A 27,871-nucleotide genomic window follows, 5' to 3' on the forward strand; every position below is an offset into this window, starting at 1 on the left:
TTGAAGAAGTGAGCCTTTAGTTCCTTGTGACATAACAAAACCTAAAGGATAAATATGTGATTGAAGGAATATGTAGTGGTCCTTTCTCAAACTTTAAGAGCTCAGTCAAGGCTTTTATTAGCATTTAGTTTTATTTGCACGTGTTTGCCATTTCATTTCAATGCTCCAACAAGGGCATCTGCTGAGGCCTCCTTTACCATGCATCAGATAGGAAAATATTTACCTGCCAATAGTGGGCAAAAGCCATTCAGTCTGATGTACATTGATGAAGGTGTGCGGCAGAAAATGTATCCCATTCAAAAACCTACAACGTAACATAACTTGCTATCCATGACTGCAAAGCTGTCCTTTTTGAAATATAGTCAAGAGAAATGTTTTACGACATTAAAGTTGTTCTCCCGATTTGTTTGGGAGAAAGAGGAGTTTGAGTGTCTTTTAAGCTCCCCATAGCGTAAGCACTACAATTTTTAGCAGTTTAATTTTTAGAGGTCTTGTACCTAGCACCCCAACTACAAGCCAGACCCTTTTGGTTTGCGCTTTTTCCCAATCTGCACAGCCAAGACCAGTGTTTTCTAGGATTTCCCTGTGATCCCTGTGAGAGTAATATATTTATTCTGCCAGCTAAATATAGTAATATCACCCAATCTTGATTCTTGGCAATATTGCAGTAATATGGTCCCTGCCTATCACACATCTCACCCAGTGCAAATTCTTTGTCAATCAATTCAGGCAAATGTAGGGCCTCCCATAAGTAAGTCTTGCATGTACAGATTTATTGCAGATCTACATAACCCCAGTCAGATTTTACCATAGGTATTAATCAGTGCAAATACTTGCTCGATCTGCCCAATTTAATCCACTGTCTACATACCATTGCTCTGATCTAGTGCAAATATGTTGCAGATCCACTCCAGTCAGACCATTGTCTGTTCAACATTATGATCAGTTCTTGATCTTCCAAATCGCATTAAAGTGTTCACCAGTGGTCTTTTCCATTATAAATCCTTCAGTGAGCTGCCCTGTGGAATCTCATGTTTAATGGTAGTCTTGTCCGATGCAGATGTATTTTAAAATATGCTGCAGTGTGACTCCTTTTAGTGATCTTACCAAACAAATCTAATGTTTCACCAGCTATTTCTTGACTAATCTTTCTCAACGAACCTAGATACCACGGATCATGCTAGGGTCCACAGCAGGTCTGATATGCCCAGCCAAATCATGTTTCTTGTCTAGATTTTGCATGGAACCTTGCCTGGAAACTGGGTTATACAGGAACAGACCATACTAGCCCGCTCAGCTAACCACTCAATAGTAACCAGACAGGCCTGCGAAGACCTGAGAAATCTGCCACATGTTGCAGGTCACTAGAAGACTTTGAACATAGTCCACCCTGCAGGTCCTGAATAGTCTGATACTCTGAGCACCGACGCCTTATATTGTCAATGATAAAAAGAATAAATATAACACATTCAGGTTGCTAAATCTCCTTACTTGATGTCCCATAATGTCAATCATATAACTGAAGACTGTGACATAGTCTAAATGGGCAGCTGTCAGATTCCCCTCAGCCTTTCTCTGCACCTGTTACCTCCACCGGATCCATTAGATGCTGTGAGTAGATGAACTCCTGCCATAGCTAGCATAGGAAATTGGGTGGAAATCATAAAAGGAAAAATAACTAACAACAAAATACAGGGACCTGCAGAGCTAATCAGAGCTACTATAATTTCACAAACTATAAAAACGTGTATGTCTATCTTACACACTTCCTCATCCACCACACCGCCAAGCACGGCGTACCGTAAAACGATAACCTCACCTTAGTGGTCATCAAGTACAGCATGGAATTACTGCACACATAGGCTCAAAGGAGTCTGTGGATAAGAGCTTCAGTGCCCCACATAGGGGTAGTAAGCGACATACAGATGCTACTGTACAATCCAATACCTTTGTCAGTTTGTGTGCAACCTCCACATCATCTAGGGCTAATATTTCAGGTTTTAGATATACCTCGTAAGACCATGGAAACTGGATAACAAACAAAACACTCATTTTGCATCTTGCTTTCCTAGGGGAAAACATCTTTGGTCCTCAGAAACCTGATCAAATGATCTGAGGAGAAAAGAAAATGTTTGCAACCTTTAGGGGAACCTCTTCAATATCACATTTCTCTCTATTAAAGCGACAAAGTTATCACTCTGGATTCATGCAGATTATCTCAGAAGGATGGCCCTTTCATGGGTGGGCCTGTGGTAGGAGATTGCCTATTTTAAAAACTCCTAACTGCCTAATTTCAATATTCCATTTTAACGTCCAGAACCATGACAAGGCCAGGATACAGGAAGGACTGGTAGAAGGAAGACTTCAGAAATTTTCAGATTAGTGTGCAAAGCAAATACAAGGTCAGTGGGTGTTTTCTGTGGTAGGAGAACCTGTCAAGATCTATTTTGTTCAACACCTCCAGAACCTCATTTTCGTAGCTCAGAGAAGTCTCATTGTTGATGGAAAGTGAGCAATATTACAATTCTCTCCCGAAAAGTGAGTCTTGGGGGGTGTACTGTATCCTTTTTAAGATCTTCAAAAGTTCAAGAAACAATAGTTAAACTAATTTGTCCTGACAACACAGTTATAGACACTATCATTTCCGACACAAATTTCTTTGTTCATTCCTTGGGGAGACCACTATGGACTTGCAAGATGTGTATCTACACCTGCCGTTACATCGGAGGTCTCTTTGTTTTGCAGAGGGTAACAATAACTCCCAGTGAACAGTCCTACGATTCAGATTGTCTTTAGCTCCCAGAACCTTCATGATGGTATTGGCTTTCTTAGCCCTTGTTACAATTTAAAGGAATTTAATTATTTCCTTACTTTGATGCATTTAGTTTCTGCTTTACCTAAGGTGTAAAATGACAGATAATTGTTGAAAGTGTTACAATACTTCGACTTTCTTCCTAACTGGGAAATTGAATCTAATACCATCTCAAGATTGCCTATTCATCACTGCAACATTCAGGGCAGATCTGGGCAGAGTATTATTTTCCTAGCTAGAATGATCACTCTTCAACATCACCTAGCAGCATTGCTGGTGAGAGACTGGGCTCCTGTGGAGACATGGCTTTGAGTACAAGGGTTCATGTCAGCCACAAAAGCAGTCTTTCCTTGGGTTCGCCTGCATCTAAAACCATTAGTATGTTAATTGGAATTGGGATCTGGCCAATATTGATTTGTGGGTGAGGGTGCCAGTGTTTCCCCAAATATAGGAAGAATTTGCCTCATGACGACTGGAATAAAACCTGTTAAAAGGGTCTTTTCTCGCTAGGGAGGTGGAACATCCAATAGTTCAGGGTTGTAGGTCTTTGACAAAAATGTAACCACAGTTCCAATTGGAAAGAATTGATGGCTGTCCAAAAGGCCCTTTAGTGTTTCGCACTATTGGTAAAGGGCATGCAATATTAGTCTGAATGGACAACCATATGGTCCAAATATATTTAAAACATCAGGGGGAACACAATGCCAAAGTTTGTCCAAGGTGACTCATAACCTAGGATTGTGAGCAGAGGCCAATCAAATATATCTGACAGCATTTTACATTGCAGCGGTCGGCAAACCTAAGCAGACCCACTCATCAGGAAACTTCCATCCTCCACAAACTTTCACTTACATCAGTAAGTGTTTCAGAGTCTGGGAATCCTGAGTCGTCAGTTTGGGAACACTAGTTTGGATCTGTTTACGACAAAAGGAATCCTCTGCTTCCAAAACTGTACTCTGACTCATTGGAAGGACACTGGGGTGGTAGTTACCCTATCATTTCAATGGTTGAAGGATCTGACATATATGTTTCCTCCAAGTCTCCTTCTACAGCTGATGCTTCAGAAGATACAGCAGGAGAAAGTCAACCCATTTTGGTTCTGCAGGCAGCGATTCTCGTTTTGTCAGGATTTGTGAGTATTAACCGACAGGTACTGATGACAATCCGCCCTGCTTATCTGAATGTGGTTCTGCCCATATGAGTGAGAAAGCACAAACCTGAACTAAACACTGCCTAGTAGCCTGCCTGCCGAAAGTGTGAATGAGTCTGCTTGACCCTGCTGGAGGACAGACTTTGAGAAGGAAAGGCGTAGCATGTCCATGGCCCTAGTCTCTCTGGTTCCTGGCAATAACAGCAGAAAGCCATTGTGAACACAGTGGCTCAGTCGTGGCTGCAACTGGCTTGATGATCGTATCGGCGGGACACGGCTGCCACTGCTGTAGTAATTATATGGGCATGTTTGGGACCCATATGTGCTTCGTCCTTGGGCAACAGCCAAAGCAAGCTGCATCCATCTCACCGGCAGGTCGAAGCTGCTGCAGTCTGGTGTGCACCTGTGCGAAGGCACTAGAGTCACCGATCCCTGCTCATTTTAAATCACGAGGCAGCATAAGAAGACGTGTTCCTACATGGGGAAGAGTACGCCGCTTGATGTGCACTAGTCATGAGTGAGAGACTCTGTCCCAACCCTCTACGCCATCAGGCATAAGAACACACAATTCACATGAACTGATTGCACATTTGCCTTGTGGAGAACCAGAATCTGCACATGCAACTGTTTCATGCTTCTTCCGTATTTGCTGTGTGAACAAGCTTATCAAAGGCCACTCTTGTGGAAGCTTATCAAATGCTACCCGTGTGGGATATAGCACGAGGGGGAATCAGCGGGTGTAGCGCTACAAGGGAGAAATATTAAACCGGATTTCTGCCATGTACACTGAATTGACTTTTGTACTATTTACTACTGCAATGAGATTAAAAAGGACTTTCCTTTCTGAAAACACAAGCAGTGTACTGGACACTGAATTTATTGGGTTCGTTGATTGTTGAGGTCTGAGCTTGTGAAAATCTTGTGACTGCGCTACTTCCCAACCCTGAGATTCAAGTACAGAAAGGGTTGTAGTTGGCCCAGTTTGCAGGGTCATAGTAGGATTGACCCTAGAACACCAGTGGCAAACTACCTCAGCTACCACAGTTGGGGCACAGTAGCCACTGTCTGCCCTGTGATACCCAAATGGGGTCTGGCAAAAGGCCTTTATTCAAACCAGAAATGTATTCTAAAAATTTAATTTGGAACATGAGATTTTTCTCAGGTTTTTGCTCAAGTCGGTGAACTCCAGAAAGAGGGCAAGTTACATTTTTTAGATGTAAGAATAGTGTTGCTGGTTTATCGGAGTCGTACAGTCTTTTTGTTCTTGTTACTCTCTATTTGGCACTTTTGATGCAGATGACAAGGGACATAAACCTTCAGCTGTTACAATAAGTTGCCGTGTGAAATCAGCTATTTTGACAGTCTGCAAAAGGGCGAAATTGCCTACATTTGTGGGGATTATTTGTACATCAGCTAGAAGAAATGTAGCTTCCTGGGCTGCGGCTCAGGGTATCTCAATGTCAGTAATATGCAGAGCAGCAACCTAAGATTCCCTCTTACATCTATGCCGCACTATCACTTAGGTGTATCTTCATGCAATGGTGGTGAATTTTCAGAAGCGTTGTTCTGTTTGTTTCAATACTTTTTCTGAAGGAGAAAGACATAACTTTGAATAAAGGTGTGTGTTGCCTTTAACTCTGTGGCTAAAGTGTTTCAACTTGTATCTTCAAAGAGTAAGGACTGTGACAAGAGTGACTCTATGAGGAGGTAATACTAGGTAATCTTAATTACTTCCTCAGTGCAGACCTCAAAACCCACCCTCCCAGGAAATATTACACATCCTGTGCTTGGTAGAGCAGGTGTAGTTTTCATAGCCAATGTGAGCATATATGTAGTAAAATGACTATAGAATAGATTTTTTTTTTTTTAAACATAATTTTGTTTTTTTAAAGCTATTGACTGTTTCTATACAAGGACTGCTGGTTCCATGTACCAAGTGCCGTACGGTTCATTCTAAATAAGGACTGTGCATATCAGAATACATTGGTCCAATTCCTGGCTAGCTCACAGTGCACCACCTGGACCCCTAAACCTGACCAGGTACCGGATGGTGTCTACAACCTCAGAACATGACCACTCCAATTACCCCCCAGGAAATCATGAAACAGATCTACCCAAAGGGACAAAGGGAGACACAAGAATTACACAAATTGGCATTTCAAACATTTATTGAAGCAATTGGGTTCTCGTTTAAAAAACACGAGCAGCAATTATTAGCAGAAGGAAACAAAGCAATATTACCAGCATTACAAGAAAGATGAAAAAGATAAATAGTTCAACCATTATATTTGTTCCAGTGATTATATAAATATACGAATGTCTTAATGATACTCCTACCTGCCTAAACTACCTATTCTGTTGAGTGCATAGGTTCAATGTGGTCTGCCAGATCATTTGGAAAGCCTGACTCCCTATCTACCTGTGTGAGTGATGTATCTCGAAGCCGGTTTGGTGTAGGAAAGGCCTCTGTCCTTTTCAGGATAGTGATGAGTCAACAAGGCTGGAAATCAGTCATGGACGAAGGTCCAGGATAATCCATGGAAGTGCTGAAAACTGGTTCCATTTGCACTGTGCCTGATTTATGTTACGTATGTTATCATTTGTCTTCTGACTCCGAGCTATCTCCTAATGGACAAACAAAATGTGGGTAGCATGCTCCGTGTAATTAAACCCTTGAACAGAATGTACAGTGTTGTGAGAAAATGCAGATGAAGTAATCTGCGTTGCAAGCAGAACACTTTCTGAGTACATTATCATGTACGTACAAAAGCATGGTAAAAGTCTCCGTCTAAAAAGATGTAAATTTTAAACGTATTACTCAAAATGGACGCTCGTGTGCAAAGGCCCTATTAAACCCCACAACACATGTAAAGTGTATCGAGCAGGTATTTGTGGTGTACTGATGCACATGTATTTTGGAAAATTCCAAGTAAGCTGCTGCATAGGATGTTTAACACTTGGCATGTTCTCCTTATACACAGCCTGTGCTCTACTTTTATTCTATGTTTCTTCTGCAGTTACCTTCTGTGGTGTCTCGGTTTCATGAAGTCGTAGATTTGCTGAGTCCTGTTGCTTTATTTAAGTTCTCTGCAATGACCAGAAGAAAAGACTCCCCTTCAACAGAGCGTATGTATTTGCTTATTTCACACCATTTAAATAATTGTGGTTTTGGGCCTTTTTGTTGTGTCTTGAAGTTCATCATGAGTCCTAGATGAGTTTAGGGTTTGAAGTGCTGGACATTATGATATACATAAGGGTTAAGTGTTCTTTTCTTATGATGATCGGGTTCAAGTTGATTGAGAAATACATGGTTGGCTTGATTGAGTATAGACTGAGGCCGCTACCTCAGATGCTAGCAGTTCCTTAGTGAACACCAATAGTAGTAACCTCCTCAGAATTAGTGGTCTCTCTGAAGCAGTATTTTTTGTTCAAACTGTAACTTGTTTTGATGTGCTCTAATGTTATCAACATTTGTACAGCATTGCATCATCTACTATTTTTATGATGGCACCAATGTGCTTTCTTTAATCTGGGTATCATTTTCTGAAACATGTTCATAAGGAAGTTTCAGGGAATAAACACCCAGACTCCTTCAGTTAATTCAGTTTACTATTATTGGTGTCTTTAAATAACAAATAAATACCAAAACCTCTTCTTTAGGAGTTAGACACCCAACGTTACAGAAAGTACACTTGAGATGCATATATTCCTCCCTTTGTTTGGGTGTGGCTGTAGAAAGGAAACTGCAGCTGCTTCATTGTCATTTTGGATGGCACCTTCTGTGACTGGGAGAAGATCTATGTGAAGGTAGGATGGGGCCAGGTAGGTTCACTTTCCAGCAGACCTTCTCATTCATCTCCCAGTCCTCAGTGTTGTGACTGGCGATGCAGAAAAGGATAGTAGGTCAGATAGTAGTTCGAATTGCCTGATAGGGCTACTGTCCGGCCCAGTTTGGATTACTGCTCTTGCCTATAAATTGATGGCAGTTTGTTGCTAGCTTGGTACTGTATGTCTAACATGAATCTAGTCATCTAGTCTGTTCAGAACCTCCTGAGAGACTATATGGGCTTTGGTATGTCTAGTTGGAGTGTAGTTCATTGTTGCCACTATAGGTGTGCACACCTTAGGCATTGATCTCCTGGGTGTGCGGTCAGAGCCTTGCCTAAGGACCCTTTGTGACTGCTGATATAAATCCCACTCAGAGTTTGGTAAAACCCGCTAGAAGGCTGGAGCAAAAAGCTGTTTTGGATGAAAGGGGGGGGAGGCCCAGTCGTGGAAACACCATTATTCGTTTTTGATTGTGCGATTCTAGTAACACTGATTTATGGAATGAAAAATCAGGGCCACAAGCTATCAAAGGGATAAACCTTTCTTTTCAATTTCATTCTGTGAGATATTTTGTGAAATGCTGTTTTTTTATGCTTTGTTGATATTGTGATTTCCCCTATACTTTGTTGATAGTGTGATTTCCCTTTCTTACAATGCTAAAGAAACTTAATTCTAAACTAAATCAACAAGTTGATGTTGCTGTGCAACCCTCTGTACTACCTTGCGGCCGAGTTATAGGGTGCAGAATAAATTCCACCATTTTCTTATGACAGTGGCCCATGCACCTCAGTGAACCAAACAAACAATTTTCCTAACCCCTAAAAGTGCTAGATTTACAACTCTGTACACCAAAGGAGACATTGGTTATCTCACTGAGTCACTTTTTGGGTTTTCGAGGCAGTGACAGAACGCTAACAGCTACCATATTACAGGCTTGTTTAGCTGCTCAAACACAAGGTGAAACATTTATCGAAGGAAGTTGTTATTTTTTGTATGCATGTTAAAATTCTATTTTTTGTTTATTTTTGGTAGGCCTTCAGAATCTGAAGACCCTGGGCTTGGTGTATTTTCTTTATCTCTTTCTGTTTTCTGGCCTGGAATATAACATCAGTTTTCTTACACACCAAAAGTTTAAGTTTAACAGGTACGGACTCTTATTACAGTGTACAGCAGTTGTTACATTATATATATATATTTAAAACTGTAATAATTTTCATAGTTGTATGGAGACTTTTATTTAAACTCAAAAATAGGGCTCTAGATATGTCAATAAATGTATGGTCTGCATACTGAATTTCTAGTAGTTGAAATGAAGGACATAATTACTTAAGATAGGTGGCATTAGACACAGAAAGCCTTCTCTGTGTCTGGTGCTACAACTGCTGTGTTTGTCTTCAGATTTTCTTGTTCCTACTTCAGCTGAATACCAGATGTGCCTTTATCTGTCCTTCCCTTTCCTATTATTTTCTGTTCCTCGCTTATTTAGAGCGATTTCCAAGTTTGCCCAGTGCTTCCAGCATCCATTTTCTGTCTGACAGGTTCAGTTATCAGGACAGTGCTCTCCTATACCCACTTTTGCTTCTGTACTTCTATTTTTGCATAATCCTGATTGCAAATCATTTTAGAGTTTTAGCTACCCCTGATGTGATTACAGCTCCTTTAACAACCGATCTTTTCATGATCTTTGCTAAGTTTATACTAAGGTTCAGTTATGTCTGGAATACCTTTCCCTAGTCAAGATATTAACATGGCCCTCTAGTTTACACTAGTTCCTTTTCCTTTCTGCTCTATGTTCCTTTTTAGGTCGAAGCCTACCAGATAGCACAGCTGTCTGGTTTGCTAACGACATCTTGGGGACATTCGAAAGCTTCCCTGGGATTGCATTATGCCCATTACTTACCTTTTGGCTTTCTGGTTAGTAACTCACATTTCCTTGCTTTCCATTTGCTGGCTTTATTTGGTTTAGGCTGTCCAGATCGAGTTCATCCCATCTGGGCCTTGTTTACTGTATCCTTCTGAGTGCTCCCGTTCTGTAAACAGGCCTTCAGGTCTCTTCCTATCTTGTCACATTTGCTGTGTATTCAAGGACAGAGGTCAAACACCAGGCTCTGTCTTCAGATGCAGCTTAGTGACGACCTTTCTTTCTCCATCTTTAAAGTGAGAGAATTTATGTGCCAATCGAGGCTTTTTTAATGCACACAATAAAAATTAACTGCGCTCACATCTCCGAATATATCCGCATTAGGAAAGTAAAAATTAAGTTTTTTTTTTTTTGTAATTCTAAAGTGTGGTGGAAACAAATATCTGAATATGATCGAAACCCATCAATACACTAGGTGATGCGATTTCCATACATTATCGCTTGTGCGCTGTATACTTTTATCAGTAAAATTGTATATATATGCAAATGTAATAGTCATTTTAATTGAAGATGTGTTGTCTGTAGTAGAGGTGCGCTATCACATCATGCATATTCCACTTTACCCCACTCCACGCTACTCTACGCCACTTCACTCTTCTCTGCACCACTCCTAAATATGCCATTCCACTCTTCTTCAGTGCACTGTTCCATTCTACGCCTCTACTCTACTGTGCATCACTCTACTCTTTGCCAATGCACTCTACGTTACTATGAACCACTGCACAGTTTGCCACTGCACTCTACACCGCTCCAGTCTATTCCACTCCACTCCACACCACTCTGCCACTCTACTCTGCAACAATGCTTTCAATTCTTCTGCACTCTACGCTGTACCACTCCACTCTACGTCAGTGCACTCTATGCCTATCCACTATGTCACTGCACTCTACCCCACTCTGTTGTACTCTATGCCACTGCTCTCTATTCCACTACTCTGCACCATTCTACACATCTGCACTGTATGCCACTCTACTGTGCGCCACTGCACTCTATGCCATGCACTCTACTCTGCATCACTCTACTCTACGCCACTGTACTGCACTCTGCAATACAACGTACGCCAATCCACTCTAAGCCTCTCTAATCTACTCTGCATCACTGCACTCTACTGTATGCCACTGCACTGTATGCCCCTACAATCTATTCTATGCCACTGCATTCTACGCCACTCTATTTCACTCTGCGCTATTCCACTCTACTCAATGCTACTTTACTCTACGCCAGTGCAGTCTAACCTGTGTCACTCTACGCCACTGCACTGTAAGCCATGCACTCTACACCACGCTACTCCACAACACTCCAACCACTACACTCTGTGACACTCTACTCAGCAACACTGCCTCTCTGCCCCTGAACACTACGCCACTCTATTTTACTTTGCTGCACTGTACTCTGCCACGGCTCTCTACACCGCTGCAGTCTACACCACAGCAGTCTACGACACTCTACTCTGCAACACTGCACTCTCCGCCTCTGAACTCTATGCCACTCTACTGTGCCACTCTACTCTGTACCACTGCACTCTATCCTGCTGCACCGCTGTATGCCAATGCATTCTATGCCGCTGCACTCTATGCCAATCCACTCTACACATCCCTGCTCTATGCCAATACACTCTACTCTACTGTGCACCACTGGACTCTTCGCCACTGCACTCTACACCACTCCAGTCTTGGCCACTCTACTTTTCAGTGCACCACTACACTGCACACCAGTGCTTCACTTTGCGCCAAGACTCTGCCACTCCACTCTACCTTGCACTACTCCACTCTACGTCACTTTGCTCTACTCTGAATCAATCTACTCTACACCACTCCACTCTGCACCACTCTACGCCAATGTACTCTACATTACTTTGCTCAAAACCAATTTACTCTACGCTAACTACTCTGCACCACTGTACTCTACGCCACAAGACTAATCTGCACCATTGTTCTGTACGCCACTTCTCTACAACATTCTTCTCTGCAATTCTCTACTGTACACCATTGCACTTTATGCTTGTACACTCTGCGCCACTGCACTCTATTGCACTGTACTCTGTACCACCCAGCTCTACTGCACTCTACGCCGATGCACTCTATACCACTACACTCAACACCTGTCTAATCTACTCTGCACTTCTGCACTCCACACCACCGCACTATATGCCACTCTACTCTACACCACTTCACTCTACTCAGAAACAATCTACTCTAAGCTACTGCACTCTACACCACTCTACTCCAATCTACGCCATTGCACTCTATGCCACTGTAGTCTACGCTGCACCACTTCACTCTACGTCGCTGCATTCTACACCAATGCACTGTACACCACTTTACTCAAAACAAATGCACTCTGCGCCAATCTGCTTTGCACCACTGTAGTTTACACCCCTTCACTCTAGGCTACTCTACTCAATGACACTGCACTCTGACACTCCACTTTATGATGCTCTACTCCATTGAACTCTACTCTACGACGCTCTACTCAACTCCCTCTATGCCACTCCAGACTTTATTCTACAACACACTATTCCACTCTACTCTACTACTCCACTCTACACCACTTCACTACACTGCATGCCAGTCTATGCTACTCTGCACCACTCCATTCTATAACACTACTCCACTCTATGCCATTTCACTTTACTACACTGCTCTATGCCACTCCACAACAATCTGCCACGCTCTATGCCACTCCACAACCATCTGCCACGCTCTTCGCCACTCTACTCTACAACACTCTACTCCACTCCGCTGTGCTATACAGCACACCACTACACTCTGACACTGTACTCCACTCCATTCCACTCTTCGACACTCTACTCCCGCCACAACATTTTTCTCGGTACAGTCTAGGGCTACAACCCCAGTTACAGTTTATTTTTTCCAAAACTGCCTTAGCACTGTTTTTAACTCTAACACCAAGGGATATATAATATAAAAGAAATCTCTTGGTAGCCAGTTTTAATTCACCTTTTTCACTCTTTTCATAGCACTGCGCCCATCACTTAGTAGTACACTTCAGCTCATCACCTTCTGGATTTTAGTATATCCTAGGAGATCCTTAAAACATCCCTGTGCTCCTCCCTCACAGTGAGGGGGGTTGTAGCCCTCGGCTGTACTAGGTGTTACAGCCGGAAGGAGATCCCAGATGATGAAGCATGTCACCTTGGTGAGTGATGGGACTCCGTCCCCTTATTAGGGTTTCCCAGATGAGGGATTCACTTAGGCATGATTAGATACGGTTGATTGATGTAGAATGCCATCGGGCACCAAGTAATACTCCAGACCTTAAGACAGTTGAGTTTGTTTCACAGTTTCCTGGGAAAAGTGTCTGTGCAGGTCTTGAAACTTTCCCGTGGACTCTTCCATTCCCGGTTTTGTATACAACAAATATGATGCCTGCTCTGCAAAGTTGAATGCCTTCAGAAGAGCCGCTGCCCAGCGCCCCCACAGAAACTTGCCCGTTTGGCAGGAGCTCGAATTTGGCTGGAGGTCCTCTACTGACCTAGCAAGCTGCACAACAGGGTCTAAATGATTGTGTTCATCTTATGAGATTGATCTTCAGTACTGGGTCACTTGGAATTTATCTTGAACCATAGATAGTCCATAAATAAACATCATAAAGAAGCGTGGGCTGTTTGCTCACAGGAGTGTTCCTTACACTATTCTCTCTCTGTGTATATGTGCTCAATTTGCGTTAGACCGAAATAGGTCTTCTGTTTACCGTATTATACAAAATAATTTTAAACCTTTGACAATATCAAGAGTGAAAATCATACAATTTGAACTTTTGTATGCAACCTTTCTCTATTCTGTTCTGTTTCGTAGACAACATAAGTGTGCTCTTTTGCTCATTGTAGTTTAATTATTTTAAACCACTGTCAAATTGCGATTACATTTACTACCTCGAATACGTTACATGCTTTTGCCTTAGTGTTTGAGTAATCCCATACGAAAAGTCAACCAGTGCTCAAGGTAATTTGCTATTATTGATTTGGCCTTTGGCATATTATTTGGGTTCAATCAGAATATGCTGAGAGTTGTTTTATTCCTGGCTAAATTATTTATGTTACATTATTGTTGATGTCCACAAGTGAAAAGAGACGATGTTATGAAATCCACTCTGTGATTTGCTTATATTGGCAGCATGCAGCAAGGCAAGATGTTCTTCTTTATTGGAATCACAATGGCGGTCATCCAGGGAGGCTACGCCCGCAGAATCAAACCGGGGACGGAAATCAATGCTGTGAAAAGGGTATTGTTTTCTTGTGTTATTTATCATCCATTATATACTTAACAAATATTTGTATGGTTTACAGATAGCAAAATAATTGTTTTTGTGAAACATCTGTAATGTAAATTGAGGCTAAGGGAGGCTAGACGTGGTATTGGCACACTAGAGACAGCCAGGACCTGAGAAGCTCTGGTTGACAGTTTTGTCACCTCAGACTCCAAAACCCCTATGGCGTCGCCTTCACAATCATAACAGCTGGAAATATGAGAGGACGGTCTGGGCCCCCAATGATGGTCTGGTGAGCCTCCTGCCACCTCTGCACACTGCCAAACGTGACACTGAATACCAGGCCTATTAACTTACATTAACCGCCAGTGTTCCAGGATGTATTAACCTTAGTATCAATTTAGAGATGTTGTACGGACTCCGGGGGAATGGGGGGGGGGGGTTAGGTGGTAGAGGGAGGCGGGACGTGAATGTTTGATACACTAAGGGTCTAGCTGTGCAGTACATTATTGATGCTGTCATTGCCTGAGTGTGCTGACTGAATCACTATAATACGATGTATGTTCAGAAAAACCCTAATGAAATTTGCTTTTTAAAATAAAGTAAATCGAGACAAGAAAATAGCTTTAGGTCAAGGAAACTTTGAGTAGGGGTCTCTAACACACGTTATGTGGCTTTTCCTACCGGCCACTAAGTACAAGTCTTATAAAAAAGTCAAAGGGGACACAAGCATGAAAAAAAGACACTTGAGTAAAGGGTAACAACTATGCCAACTTGAGGCCCCCTACTGAAGCTGTACAGCTAGGTATGATGACCCTCAGGGCATTGTGGGAGCAGACGGTACTGGCTGTAGGGTTCTGGTATAGTTGGAGCAGCTGTGATCAGAGGTTTGCCTCCCCTCCAAGAAGATTTGCAGCTGTAGTATTGAGGATGGTAAGTCAGAGGAAGAGATTGTTTGTTGGGAAAATTCATGGATTATAGAGCTCCTCATGGGTTATCAGACTTCTCCCTTTGCTTCTTGCCCACCAATGCTCTTTGAGCCTGCCCATTCTTATCTTCATTTGTACCATGAATGTTCCATATGGCACATAAATGCCATGTTACAGCATCTTTTCTCTCCCCTACTTCTGTCATTTGGCATCCACCTCTGTGTCCCATAACACTTATCAGCCACTTACCAAATCACTGTACTGCCTCCTCATACCTGCTTCTTCTAATGGGTCATCTGACAACAAGTCTGCTGCCCTTGCTTCTGTACCACTTGCACACCGTTGCCCTTCATGTGCTTCTTGACAACCCAACCACTCCTCACACACTTAGAAACATCTCTACTGCTGCCCACAGCTGTCTCGTGAACCACCTGCAGTTGATGCTACTTATGTCTAACGTGGCAGTCCTCTCTGCCATCTATTCTTCTTTGTGCCACCTGGAAACCGTTTCTCATCCCTGCCTCCATAAAGCATGTTGTCCAGATGTGCTACCATACAGGCCCTTTTTAGGTCTCGGCTGCGAAAGGCTGCGCTTGCGCAGTCTCGCTCCGAGATTTAATGAGTTGGAGTGACTTTGAGAAGAGGGGCTTGCACCCGCCCCTCTTCTCTCCTGTTCTCCATTGGCTGGCCTCGTAAATGCTGGCCAGCCACTGGAGAAGAGGTCCAGTCACTCCGATTAGGCCCCGTCCTTTTCGGATCGGGGGGCGTGTTTTTTGCGAGAAGTCTCAGGGAGGAGACAACAGCAAAACACGCCCCCCAATCCGAAAAGGACACTCCCTTTCTCCGAGGCATTTTCTGCTGTGCCTCGGAGAAAGGCGGTGGTGTCCCGGCGTTGCTCCCTCACCTGATCTCCTACTGTACGGCAGGAGCTCTGTGCTTGGCCGCTGAGGTGACGGACCCGCGTCATCATGGGCAGCGTCTCTGTATGTCTCGAAAAAGTTCTACAGAAAGATTTTTATGTTTTCGTTCGCACCGGAATCTTATGGTTCCGCAAGATGGCTGCCCAGAGTCCGGAGGATGCTGTCTGAGCGCATGTGCAAGCCTCAACCCGAGTGTGATTGCCTGACCCCGGCCACCGTGACCGCACCGCTCCAGGCGCTTACCGTATCCCGAGTCTGCCCCTGACGCTGCCGTCATGAGAACCGGCTTCCCGTGGCACAGCTGAGCGTGCTGTGCTTACAGTCACGAGCACGCCTTTGTGTGCTGACTTGCCCCTAACTTTGTGTTGGTGCAGCATTTCCTGCGAAGACCGCTTTTTGCGCATTGGCAGCTGGTCTTCACGCGCTGAACCTAAAGCCTTACCATGGCACTGACTATGTTTGGTAAGTCTGACGCACAATTCATATTTATCGTATCTGAAGTGGCTAATGCCTTTGTGACTGTTTCAGAGACGGTGACAGTCTGTGTGATACAGTGCTTGTGTCTGCCGCCTGAGACAGTATAACTGTCTGAGGAGAGCTCCTTCCCATTGTTTCCTCGGGCAGAGCCCATGGGCGTGTACTCCTGCTAATTTTAGCTCTGCTACGGCTAGTCCACTGAATCTTGATAAAGATTTAGCTGGAGGAGGAGTGCACGATTTCCAGCCGTTGGCGATTTCATTATGCACAGCTGTTTAACTGTACGAGAATTTACCTGTATTTCACATTCCCAATGCATGCGCGTTTTATACAAGAAAGTCGGTCAGTGGTTAAATCGATATCTTCGGTACCTTCACCCCTTCCTTGCCCTTCCCCTCACACCTCCCCCTCGAAAATGGTTCCTGCTCCAGTGCCCCGTCATTGTGTCACACGCAGATGCGCCACGCCCCTTGCTGCCTCATGGCCTCCCACTTCCACCACCACACCCCCTCCCGCAGTCGACAGGAGATAAAGTCAAGATGAGTAGGGGAAAGCCATGGGAGGCGAGGAGAAGCGCTGCGGGGGGCCCCGGCCCGGGAGCCGGAGCAGCGGGCCTCTCCCCTGTGATGTTTGTTTATCCTCACACCTCTCCAGGCGGGATAGAGGGGACAGGGAGGTATGTGCAGTGAGAACTAGCACTATTTCTGGATGTGGATAGATCAGCGGGATATACCATGTTTCCTGGCTGCGGGTGAGTTAAGCCTCAGATCTGCCACCGGTTCAAAGATAGCCTGTAGAACTGTAGGCGCGAAAGGACGGACTCTTTATTTTCTAGCCTCCATTTCTAGGAGGTTTATCTCTGTCTGTAACCAACCCTATGTTCTTTTAACGGCCGTGACACGGGTCATATACGGTCTCAATGGGCGATTTTAATAATGTAGGCTAACTCCCTGTCAGAGACTCCCTGACATTGTTGTGGGATTTAGCTTCATATCCATTTCAGAACTCTTACAATTCTGGCTTCTAATACTAGAGCTGTCCGACCCATCAGACTGGATCACCGATGTAATCCCTTGAAAGAGAGGAGGAAATAACTATTCAAACTGCAACCCGAGTTCACGATCAGCTGGTGCTATAGTTCCGCGGGTTAGGCGCCTGCTTCCGTTTTCTGTGTCTAATCTGCTGTAACTCTCGCGCTCCAAACTCGGACTGAGCCTGCCGATGAGATCAGCCTATCACATGCACACCACGTGTTTCAGTACTTCCAGCAGGGTGTTGTAGGTGCCTACTGTACAGATCTCCGTCTTCTATGCTGCTGAACGCCATAGGCTACTCAGTAAGGCAGATCAGTGGGTCGTGTGCCTGCTGCGGAAATCCATGAGACGCTCGCATATTACACATTGCACTACGTGTAGGGTAGCTCAGTGTGTTAGACCCCTTCAGGGAGTTTGTGTACAGTCTAAAAAAAAGCATTTACAATGCAACGGTCTCGGCATTGTTAAAGTTAGAGCTATTGGCATTGCTCATGACAATGCCGTTTCTTTAAATGTTTTAAAAACAAAAAACCTAAACAAAAATAATGTCATGAGCAATGCCAATAGCTCTAACTTTACCAATGCCGAGACCATTGCATTGTAAATGCTTGTTATACTTTTGACCCCCATTAAGGATTTCAGTATAACCTGCTCCTAACAAAGTATGGCATCCTTCCTGTGCCAGAGATCCTCTTTATCCTTGTCCTTTCACTCTCCTCTGTGTTTTTCTCCAGTGCTCCCCTTCTGTGCTATATCCCCATGCCATACCACCCCTTTACAGTGCTTCACCCACCAGTAATCTTTAAGCCTGGGTTTCCATGCATGAAATTCCAGGCATCTCACTGCCATTCCAGTGCCAGGGAATTTCCTTTCGAGCCATACCACCTCCTCACTTTGGTGCAGTGCTCCCTAGCTGAGCTATAAAACCATGTTCCCTCTGGGGATTCATACACACACATCCAATGTTAGTTTTATTTTAGGAATGATGTGAGTATCTTGCCGGCTTGTGAAATATTCTTTAAAATGATAGCTTTGATAGCTTTGATAGCTTTATTTCGGTCGATGACCATAAAAGCACAGATAAAATATATACATATACATAAAATACATAAATAATTCAGCATTTAAGATAAAAAGTTATTAAACGGCAGTTATCAAAGTAGCAGCAATAAACAATTAGATTCCATTTATATTAAAAGTAATTAGTTGATTAGTTTATCAAGGTAGACCTTCTTCTCCACATACCATATAAAAAACGGGAAACAGAGCCCAGGAACCTTTTGACCAGTGCACCATTGAAAATGCACCTGTTTGCAGTAATCTTTAGAAAAGTTTATTTCGCTGACAATTGTCCCACCCCTTCACATTGTTGTAAAGCCTATCATGGGCTGATCTGTATGTTTTAAAAGTGCAGCATTCTAATTGGTTATTATTGCACTCCTCTCAGAATCTTTTTATTTAACTTCAGGTATTTGTGTGGTTTCAGAAAGTCTTTTTTACATAAATATCTGCAATGGTATATGCCAACCCCGGTTATTATTATAAATATATTTATCTTGACAGTATTTCACCATCACTGTGCGCGTAGGACAAACCCAATACCCACTTGTTTAGCTCCAAAAAATGTTTGTCAGTATTCCTGTTTTATATTTTTAATACCCGAGTAGTCTGGAAGATTTGTTTGTGTAACTTATAGTTTAGCCAAATTTGGTGACTCCCTGTTACTCTTGTAACACCGAGTTCCGGCCAAATACAGCCAATCACCGCAAGGCGGAATTTTCCGGTAAGGCTCCAGAAATGTGGAGGAGGAGCCAAGCATGGGCTGAAGATGGCCGCGTTGTGAGGGAGCTCCGCCGTCCATCCTCGCCCGCGACTATCCTGACCACTGATCCGCTTCCTCCCTCGACAGATCCCGTGACCGGAATACCGACGGACCCCATCCCGCCGGTTCCGGTGTTCGTAGCTCGTCCAACCGCGGAGAAATCGTCCCCGGAAGCCTCGTCCTTCGCCAGGGCCTGAAGCCGGGACGCACAGTGACGAGCCCAGCCGGGCGGTTGGACACCCGGCGGTGGCGCCGCAACTTGTGGGGCCGGCGAAGGGATCCTTGTCCCGAGCGGCCTGGGCGGCGACTGGGCGGACACACGGCAGCAGCAGCGCTGAGGATTGGGGAGCCGAGACTGGGCTCCGGAGCGGCACCGAAACGCTCTGACCGGGGTGAGGCGGGGCGAGCCGACCGCGAGGGGGAAGATGGCGGCGGCTCGTCCCTAACAAAGGATTACTCCTGTTGTCCCCGCTTCACCGGGACCACTGCTTGCCCTCAGAATTGCCTGGACCTGCACCGGGGCATCCGATCTACGCCCCCACCTGACTGTGGCCCCTGGTGAGACGCCCTTGGCCGGCTTCCCTTTTTCACGGCGGTGGCGCGATAGCACGGCGCACCGCCGCGCTCTATTGTCGCGGCCGCTTTGGCCGCGGGGACCTTCTTGCGAGCCCGGCTCGAGGGCCATTGACCTGCTGGCGGTGTCCGCTCCCCCCTGCCCCGGCCTTTGTCATCCTGAGCTAACGGAGCGGGGAGACTCGGCAGGTTGGTGCGGCTCAGTGCAGCCTGAAACGCTCGGTCCCATACCGTTAGCAGAGACTGTTGTGCTGCCTGCGCCGACTAACTGAATAGGAGGCCCACTCATTTGGGGGGGAGCTCGGCGGAGGGTGTGGAGCTCGTGCTGGATCCCTTCTGGCTTGTTGGTGTCTGACGGTGCCCGGGAAGAACCGCACAGGTACCTGAGCTCGCCCCATTCCTAACGTGGCCTATAACAACACTAAAATTTGACGCAGTTTGGGGCATAGCTTTACGGCCCCCGCCGCACGAGTCGCCAGGGAGTGGGTGTCTAAAGCGTAGCTGAACGCGTGTGTGCCCGAGGTGGCACTTCAAGACTCTCTGGTGATTTTCGCGGGCCGCTCCCGGATTTTCGCGGGCGCTGGTCCGTGGTGGGGGCGACTGTGGCCCAGGACCACACACCGGACACCCTGTTTGTCTGCCTTCGGAATCTGCCACCAGTGCCATGGAACCCGAGGCGCCTGTGTCTGAGTCCCGGTCCCGATCTGGGATGGACCTACCCTGTGGCTATTTTGGTGCGACAGAGTCCAACATCCTGTACACCGGGTCTCAGCAGGATTGGGAGGGTGCGACTCTGAGGAACGTAGCGGAGCGGGAGCCGGGAGCTGCGTTGGGGTACGGGGACCTTCTCGAGGCTCTCGGTGCCCTACACGCCACCTTGATTCACGGCGCCTGGGTGTTGGGGAGCAAGCTCGATGGAGTGACATCGGCGTCGGAGCAGCTGCCACCTGCCTATCCCCAGGTACGCTGGGACTTCTCATGCCGCGCACGGGGGGACAACGTCGTGATCGCCCCGGTGAATAGTGCACGCCTGGACTCTCCGGACAGAATGTCAACGTGCGATCAGCTGGCGGTGGATCTGGTCGGTACCGATGGTCTTTGGCCTGAGTGGGGGGGGGTGGCCTCGACCCGTGCGTGGCCTCCGATGACCCGGGCAGCCTCCAGGCTACGGTCGCCCGCTCTGGCTGATTCCGCCTCCCTGGGCCTGGTGTGCAGTGTAAATCCTGGCTCGGCATTGGGAAAGACGATCCTCCATAGAACTGACTGTATCGATCTTCTGAGCCCTCTACCCTACCGGTGTGTGTTGCTTCCTGAGTTTTATTGGACGCCTCTTTCCCTGGTGACATTGGACATGGCTCTGGGACGTGGGGTAGGCATGGGTGGGTTTTCAAAGAGTGGCCAAGGATGATGCTGACCCTCCAGAGGTGGTCACCTACTAGGCGGGCGGGCTCGGGAGTTGTGTGTTCACACGGTATAATTGTGGATGTACTAAATATGCACTGCTCCTTTCTCCTTTCTCGACGGGGTCGATTTGGGGTTCTTTATTGCTTGCTTTATGGGACAACGTATGGTGCAAGAGGGAGAAGTCGGGGGCGTGTTCTGTAGGCCCTCCTCCAGTTTATTAATACTCTCTCAACCCCCCCCGTCTGGTGGGGGCTCTTTTTCTACTCCCTTTCTCTGTTTCTTCTATATTTCGGGTCTGGTTCCGGGGCGACAGGCACGCTGCTGGGGGGAGGGGCCGTACTCATCTGCAGAGGTGCAGGGTGGGGGGTTGGGGGGGGGGATTCTTTAGTCTTTCGTCTCCTTTTTCCATGGCCTCTTTTTCTTCTCTTATTCTTTCCTGTCCTTTTCCTGGGATCAGTAGGATAGTACTCCGTTGTTGTCAATCGTTACTGTTTCCGGAGTGCCATAATTTCCGTGGAGTCTCCTGGGTCTTGGGGCAGGGGGTTGCAGACGCAATGGCCGTGTCCTTTCTCTACATCCTTAATTTCCTGTTTCAAGTGCCATTGCTAAGATAGATTGCTGTATATTGTTGACATTTATCGCTCTGCCTGCCATTTTTCGTTATCTGGGAAACTGTTTGGCACCTGATCCTTTCATCCTTTCATCATAAAATGTAAACCTTTATTATCCTGATCTCCTACCTGGGCTGTTCAAGATTGGGAGTCTGCTAGCGACGAGATTTTGCTCCCCGAGGTACTGACTGTGATAGCCTTGCTTGCTGTGATTTTCGTGTCTAGCGGCCGGCCCCGGGGGTTGTAGGCCCATATGTGTAATTGATTACGATGTCAATAAAGGTTTCAAAAAAAAAAAAAAAAAAAAAAAAAAAAAAAGGCTCCAGAAATGTGAGCGGGAGACCTTAAGCGAGATTTGGTATCCCCTAGATAGATATTTTAATGCGGTCAGAGGGCTGCTCTTGAGTAGATTTACTGCCATTCGAGTAGATTTTCTACTCGAGCGGCAGCAAAATGAACTCAAATGTCCACGCGCTCTTGCGCACTGCATGGTGCAATTCGGCCCCATTTTACAGAGCTTCTCGCTCTACTGGCGCTAAATTGCAGCACAAGCAGTGCGACATGCATATTTTTCACTCCATGGCGGAACTCTGTGGAATCTTGCTGAGTTGTTATGTAACTGTGGGGAGAGAAACTCCGCAATTACTGTCCACTCCTGGGCAAAACAAGCAATTACTTCATTTCAGCTATGAACAAGGATCTTCTCTGGCACAGTTTCTAAACGTATCATACCTTCCTCTCAAAAGAGAGAGGAAGGTTGAGCCCTCAGTTTGAAGTCAATATTTATTAGGTGGGTTCCCTGCCCTTGTTCCCATCCTCCCCACAATAAAGAGGCATGATGCATACCTCTTTAATAATCCTATTGTGAAGAGGCAGGCATGTGAAGAGGCAGGCAAATTGTATAAAGGGGATGGATAGCTCACTGTTGGAGGGCCAAATAATATGGGTGGGCCAGGGTTTCAAAGCGGGTAAGAAGAGGATTTCAAGGGGAGTGGTCTCGTACATCACCTTATGTGGCCCTGTGTGGCTTGGTAAATCTGGAGTAAAGCAAGGCAGCGCAAGGCAGCGCAAGGCAGCGCAAGCCGCTGCCTTGTGTAACTCTGCCCCAGGGAGCGTTCCATGAGTGGAGTATGAGAATTCCCATACATCCACACATGGATTCTGAAACATTCCCAGATTTACCAATAGTGGTAAACCCTGGAATGCGTCAAAATGCTACGCCTTCGCAGGGGAGGCAACCTAGGAGAAATATCTTTAACTCTCCTTGTTTTTACCTCTTTCTAAGTATGCTGCATTCTGCAGCACACTTAGAGGAAAAAGTCTCAGAGGATTGTTTTTGTGCAGGAAGATGTCCCTTCCTCCACATAAACAATCCGGCCTGTAACGCAGGCACCCTTGCACCAAGGAATACAGTTGGTAAGGTGGCTCCCTCAGGGTGGAAAGAAGGCTGCCTGATAGGGAATCCTAGGAAGAGTTCATACTCCATGGAACAAATCCTTAAGAAGCATTAGGAAGTGTCTGGAGCCGAGACTCACCGTGTAGGGCAGAGCAAAGGTCTTTGATTGTCCTTGCCTTTTACTGAAGAGGAGAGCAAAGTGACTACTTTAGTATAGCAGCTGTCTGAGAAACAAGTCCTCTCACAACAAGGGAGCAGAGCCTTGCAGGACAATATTGTGTCTCAGGTGCTGGAAAGGGAAGGGTGAGCCAGAAGCCCACAAGAGCGTGGAATCATTTTCCAGAAGAGGATGAACCAATGGGTGGTGTCTGGCAATCTGTCAGATCAACCAGTCAGTCAGTCAACAGTACTTCTTTCAATTATAAGACATAACCGTGAAAAGGCATACACATACATGATACAATAAGACATTTAAAAGACAATGGGATTATAAAATCCAAATGTTAATGGTTAAAAAGGCAATGACTTGCAGGATTTTATGACTGATCTTAAAAAGGAGCTCACTGCAAGGCAAACGTCATTCCCCTTTAGAAGCTGCAGAAAAACACAGAGCTGGTCTACACTGTGTAAAATTATATAGTGTTAGTAAAGGAATAAAAGATTTTTTACAAAAGAATACAAAGTGCAAAAGTGTCTGGTTAGAGAGGCCATCACAGGGACAAATGCACATTTTGGAATAATCATATTGACCCAATAGGAAACAAATGTGAGAACCAATAAACCCGGTCCGGAAACGAGTACATAGTGATCCATCCTAGGGACCTTTAACAAAGGTTTGGTTTCCAGACATGTCCGAGTATTAACATAAATCCTAACCGAGGGCTTGAACAATTCAACATCCTCCCTTTCCGTTTGTCTGAAGTTTAGAAAGATTTTTTTAAAGTTCTGTCTGGCTTACAAATAGTGGCTGGTCCGTAACAGATCAAATCTCCCCACGTTCTTAAGAGCTTCCTTAACCTAGGACAAATGACCTCCTTTACAACTTAGACAATCCATAATAACAGATTTGTTACAAATGGCAAGAGGGTTGGACCAAACTGAAAGCCACAGTAATAAAGGAGCTACTTTAAAATGGTCTTCTGTATACGGGAGGCGAAGCTCATCATGACAAATAAAAGTGGAGCCGAAGGGGGGAAAACAACCAAAAGGCAGGTTAGACAGCAATTCTCTTCTAGCTGTATAGGCTACACATTTGAGTATCCCCAAATTCTTGAACCATACAGAGCAACTGGGACACATAGTCTGCTGTAGATTTCCATCAGGGGGGCAAGCGGCTTGCTACCTATTGCAAACAATGAGGAGAACAGGGTGCCCACAGACTCCGAGCAAACAGATTATGGCTCCATGAATTGTAGTGGGCAAAAATTACCCCCCAAGTATGGCAACGGAGAAACCTTTGATAAAATGCCATTAATAGATATAGACCTTAACATTTTCTTTCGGCTACTGCAGATTATTATTTTCGACTTATTAAAGTTTGTCTCCAAATTTAATTCTGACATAAAATTTACAAGACTTCTGACCAAAAGCTTCACGCGTTTTTTGGTGTACAAGCTAGTTTTACTGCGTCATCTGCGTACAATAGAGCCGGTACTGGTAAGGATTTAATTAGGGGCACATCCAGTTGCAGATTCACTAGGTGCTGTTTCAAATCATTAATATAAAGGAGAAACAAAATACGTGCTAAAACAGCCATCTCACTTCACGCCCTAACTTAAAAGGGACAGAAAGCTCACCATTCGGTCAAAAACACACACTAGCCTCTACACCAAAGCCTCATAGAGACCCTGCCCTAAAAGAATTTGCTAAAGCTCAACTGATTTACACGGTTGAATGCTCAAGATAAATCCATGAAGGCTAGGCAGACTGTGCAGCGCTTTGCAGGAACATATTTATCTGCAATCAGATGGAGATTTAGGCATTGCTCCAGTGTACCTAGACCTTCACAGAATCCATGATGGCAAGAGTTGATGATAATATGCTCAGGAGCGCAGTCACTAATCCTATTTTATATAACCCTTTCAATAATTTTCATAGTTAAAGCAATAAGAGGAATAGGCCTACAGCAACTAGGCTGCTTTCTGTCCCCTTTTTAGATCTTGCTTAAGCAGCGCATGCGTTGTCTTTGAGACGTGTGGTATTCAGTCTATGGGCTTTGAACGCGCCATTCACTTACCATTGGTTCTTTTGTCTGCCTGTACAAATTACTTTGTTTTAGTTTGTCAGTACCATACATTTGGCCCGCCTTTGGGCTGTTTTGTTCTTCCCTGAAGACTGCCCCTGCTACATGAATCCTTTCACTATTGTTTACTTTCCACTCTCTCCTCACAGCTGGCAGTTTACTTAATCTCCCTATGCCGTTCCCACAACAGTACCTCCCACCCCTTGCAGCTTGTTATTTGCATGTGTGTATTATTATTGTCTAATGATGCCACATACTGCCCCTCGCTGCTTGCCTGGCAGTACCCTTAACAGATGCATGAAGCCTCGGGCAGTACAACTCCACCACCCGCTGCTCCCTGGAAGGCACCTGAGCTTTGCTGCAACTTCTTTTACTCAGTTCACACATCCACCCCCATGTGCAGTGTAAGGTGGCACGAGGCGAAACTGCCAAAGGCGCCCCACTCCTCATAGCACTGTGTTCGCCTAACATATGCCAGCTCATGGGAATGGAGAGCTTCCTCTGCATTTATATTACCGCCTTAAAGTAATATTTTAAAAATTGAAAGTTTGTTACTATTGATGCCTCGCCTTATGTTAATCTTTCTACTCTGCCTACTTCCTGCTTGTTCCATCATGGCGGCCGTCCTGTAGAACTGTTTGTTCTATATATCATCAGTCCTTCATCCTTCTCCATGCCCTTCCTCTCTGTGGTTGCAGCATCACATGATCTGTGCCTTCGCATTGCAAGTTTGCTGTTCTCAGCAGCGTGTTCACACATCAAGGTCAAATTCAGGACTTCATCTCTGCAGTGAACAAGATCCCAAGCTTTGCAGCCATCTCCCTGGCATGTCGCACAGCCACATCCCACAGTACAGAGCCACCTGCAACAGCCCATGTCATCACCCTGTGAGCGCAACTGAGATGAATCTCTGCCCCCGCCCCCACTAATACAACTCACAGTAATGCACACAGTCCCTGATTTGGGAGATACTGCATTGCCCGCATGGACACTGTTCATGCCCAGAGCTTCCTACTTTGACACACAGCCCCTGAGAACTTGTAAATTAAACTTCCTACCTGCCATGGTATATAACTGCCCCACACATTCCAATGCCATCACACCGCATAGGAGTAGGGAGGTTTTCCTTTTATGATATATAGCACATCCCTATCTCTCTTTTCGTGCCCAGTTGGCTCCATCATTATATACTCTTACTCGCTGCTAGAGCCCTTCACATTTTCAAGCTCCACCATGACTGACTGGGCAATTAATCCACAGTACCCTTAACTGCGTTGCTGGAGTCCTTGTGCACTTATTTTCCAGAGTGGTTTGTTTAGTGCGTTAGCCACCACACTACTGACCTAATCCGACCATAGAGGACCTGGATTCTTTGTAAGCCTATTTTCTGTTATATGACCGGGCTCACATTCGTACACACCTGCCCTAGGTAAAAAAACATCATTTAGAATGCCAATAGATCTATTCCGTGAGACCTATTGCATTGCAAATGCTTGTTTAAAAATAGGTACAATAGTGGATAATTACCAATAATGTGGTATACAATAAACAGATTACTTATTAAAAAAACATGATTTAGTTATGGAGTCCAGAGGTCCACTTTACTCTTGGAAATCCCACCGCTTACTCCATCTGGCCCAGGCGCCTTACCTTAGGAACTCTCTTGCAAAGCAATAATGACCTCACTTATCTCAACAGTTAGGGTTCCCTTTGTGGTTGCATAAGGTTCGAGGCATGTGGGCTGCTGAAATCATATCTGTGCATAGATCGCCGCCTAGTGTTGGGTCCGGATGATTGCACATTGTTGTCCTGGAAGAGTCTTCGAAGTATCACGAGATAGGTGGCTCCTCCCCTGGACTACAGTGCGCATGGGCATCCTCTCCATCCTCAGATTGTTTTTTTCCGCCATTGGGTTTGGATGTGCTTATCTTAGCTCAAGTTTGGAAACTTCAGTTTAAGGCCAAAAGGCCTTTAGATCTCGTCGGTACTGTTCCCGTTCGGTATCGACCAGTTTCTTTAGTGTTTTAGCACCTTTTTCACGGTTTTCGGATCCGCTTTGGTCCGAACATCGAACTTCGATCGACGATGGAATCGAGGACTCCCTTCAAGAGATGTCCCTTATGCCACGCGAAATACCCACACATCGACGTCCATCCGGTATGCAACAAATGTCTCACCGGATCACGATGAGTCGAAATGTATGGCCTGTGCCCGGTTCCGCTCGAAGAAGACTCTCCGGAATCGACGGGCAGCGAGATTGGAGGCACAGCAATCGGCGCCTGCCCCGGCCAACATCTTTAGCACCGAAGACGAAGACGCCGAGAGCGTAGAAGACGTAGACTCCAGCCACGCTTCCGAACATGACTCCCGATCGGAAGACGACGATGAGGTGATCTTTGAGGGCGAAGACGTCGTCGAAGAGGTAGGAGACTACAATGAGGCCTTTGGGGCCGAGGAAGATAGCTCCAGCGAAGAGCTAGGCCAACCCGTCGATACGGAGGCCGAGAGACTAAGTCGTCATA

At 45.4% G+C, this 27,871-nt stretch overlaps 1 protein-coding gene across 1 annotated transcript in view; it reads left to right on the forward strand.

Moving 5' to 3' along the window:
* Positions 1-27,871, forward strand: part of SLC75A1 (solute carrier family 75 member 1) — a 161,992-nt gene that overhangs the window by 91,561 nt on the left and 42,560 nt on the right. The window contains 3 exon segments of the mRNA XM_085642503.1: positions 6,980-7,088; positions 8,823-8,934; positions 13,848-13,956. Of these exon segments, the coding sequence (XP_085498629.1) occupies positions 6,980-7,088; positions 8,823-8,934; positions 13,848-13,956 (330 nt within the window).

This window comes from Triturus cristatus, chromosome 2_2 (assembly GCF_964204655.1).
Source record: "Triturus cristatus chromosome 2_2, aTriCri1.1, whole genome shotgun sequence".
In the NCBI taxonomy this organism is placed as follows: Eukaryota; Metazoa; Chordata; class Amphibia; order Caudata; family Salamandridae; genus Triturus; species Triturus cristatus.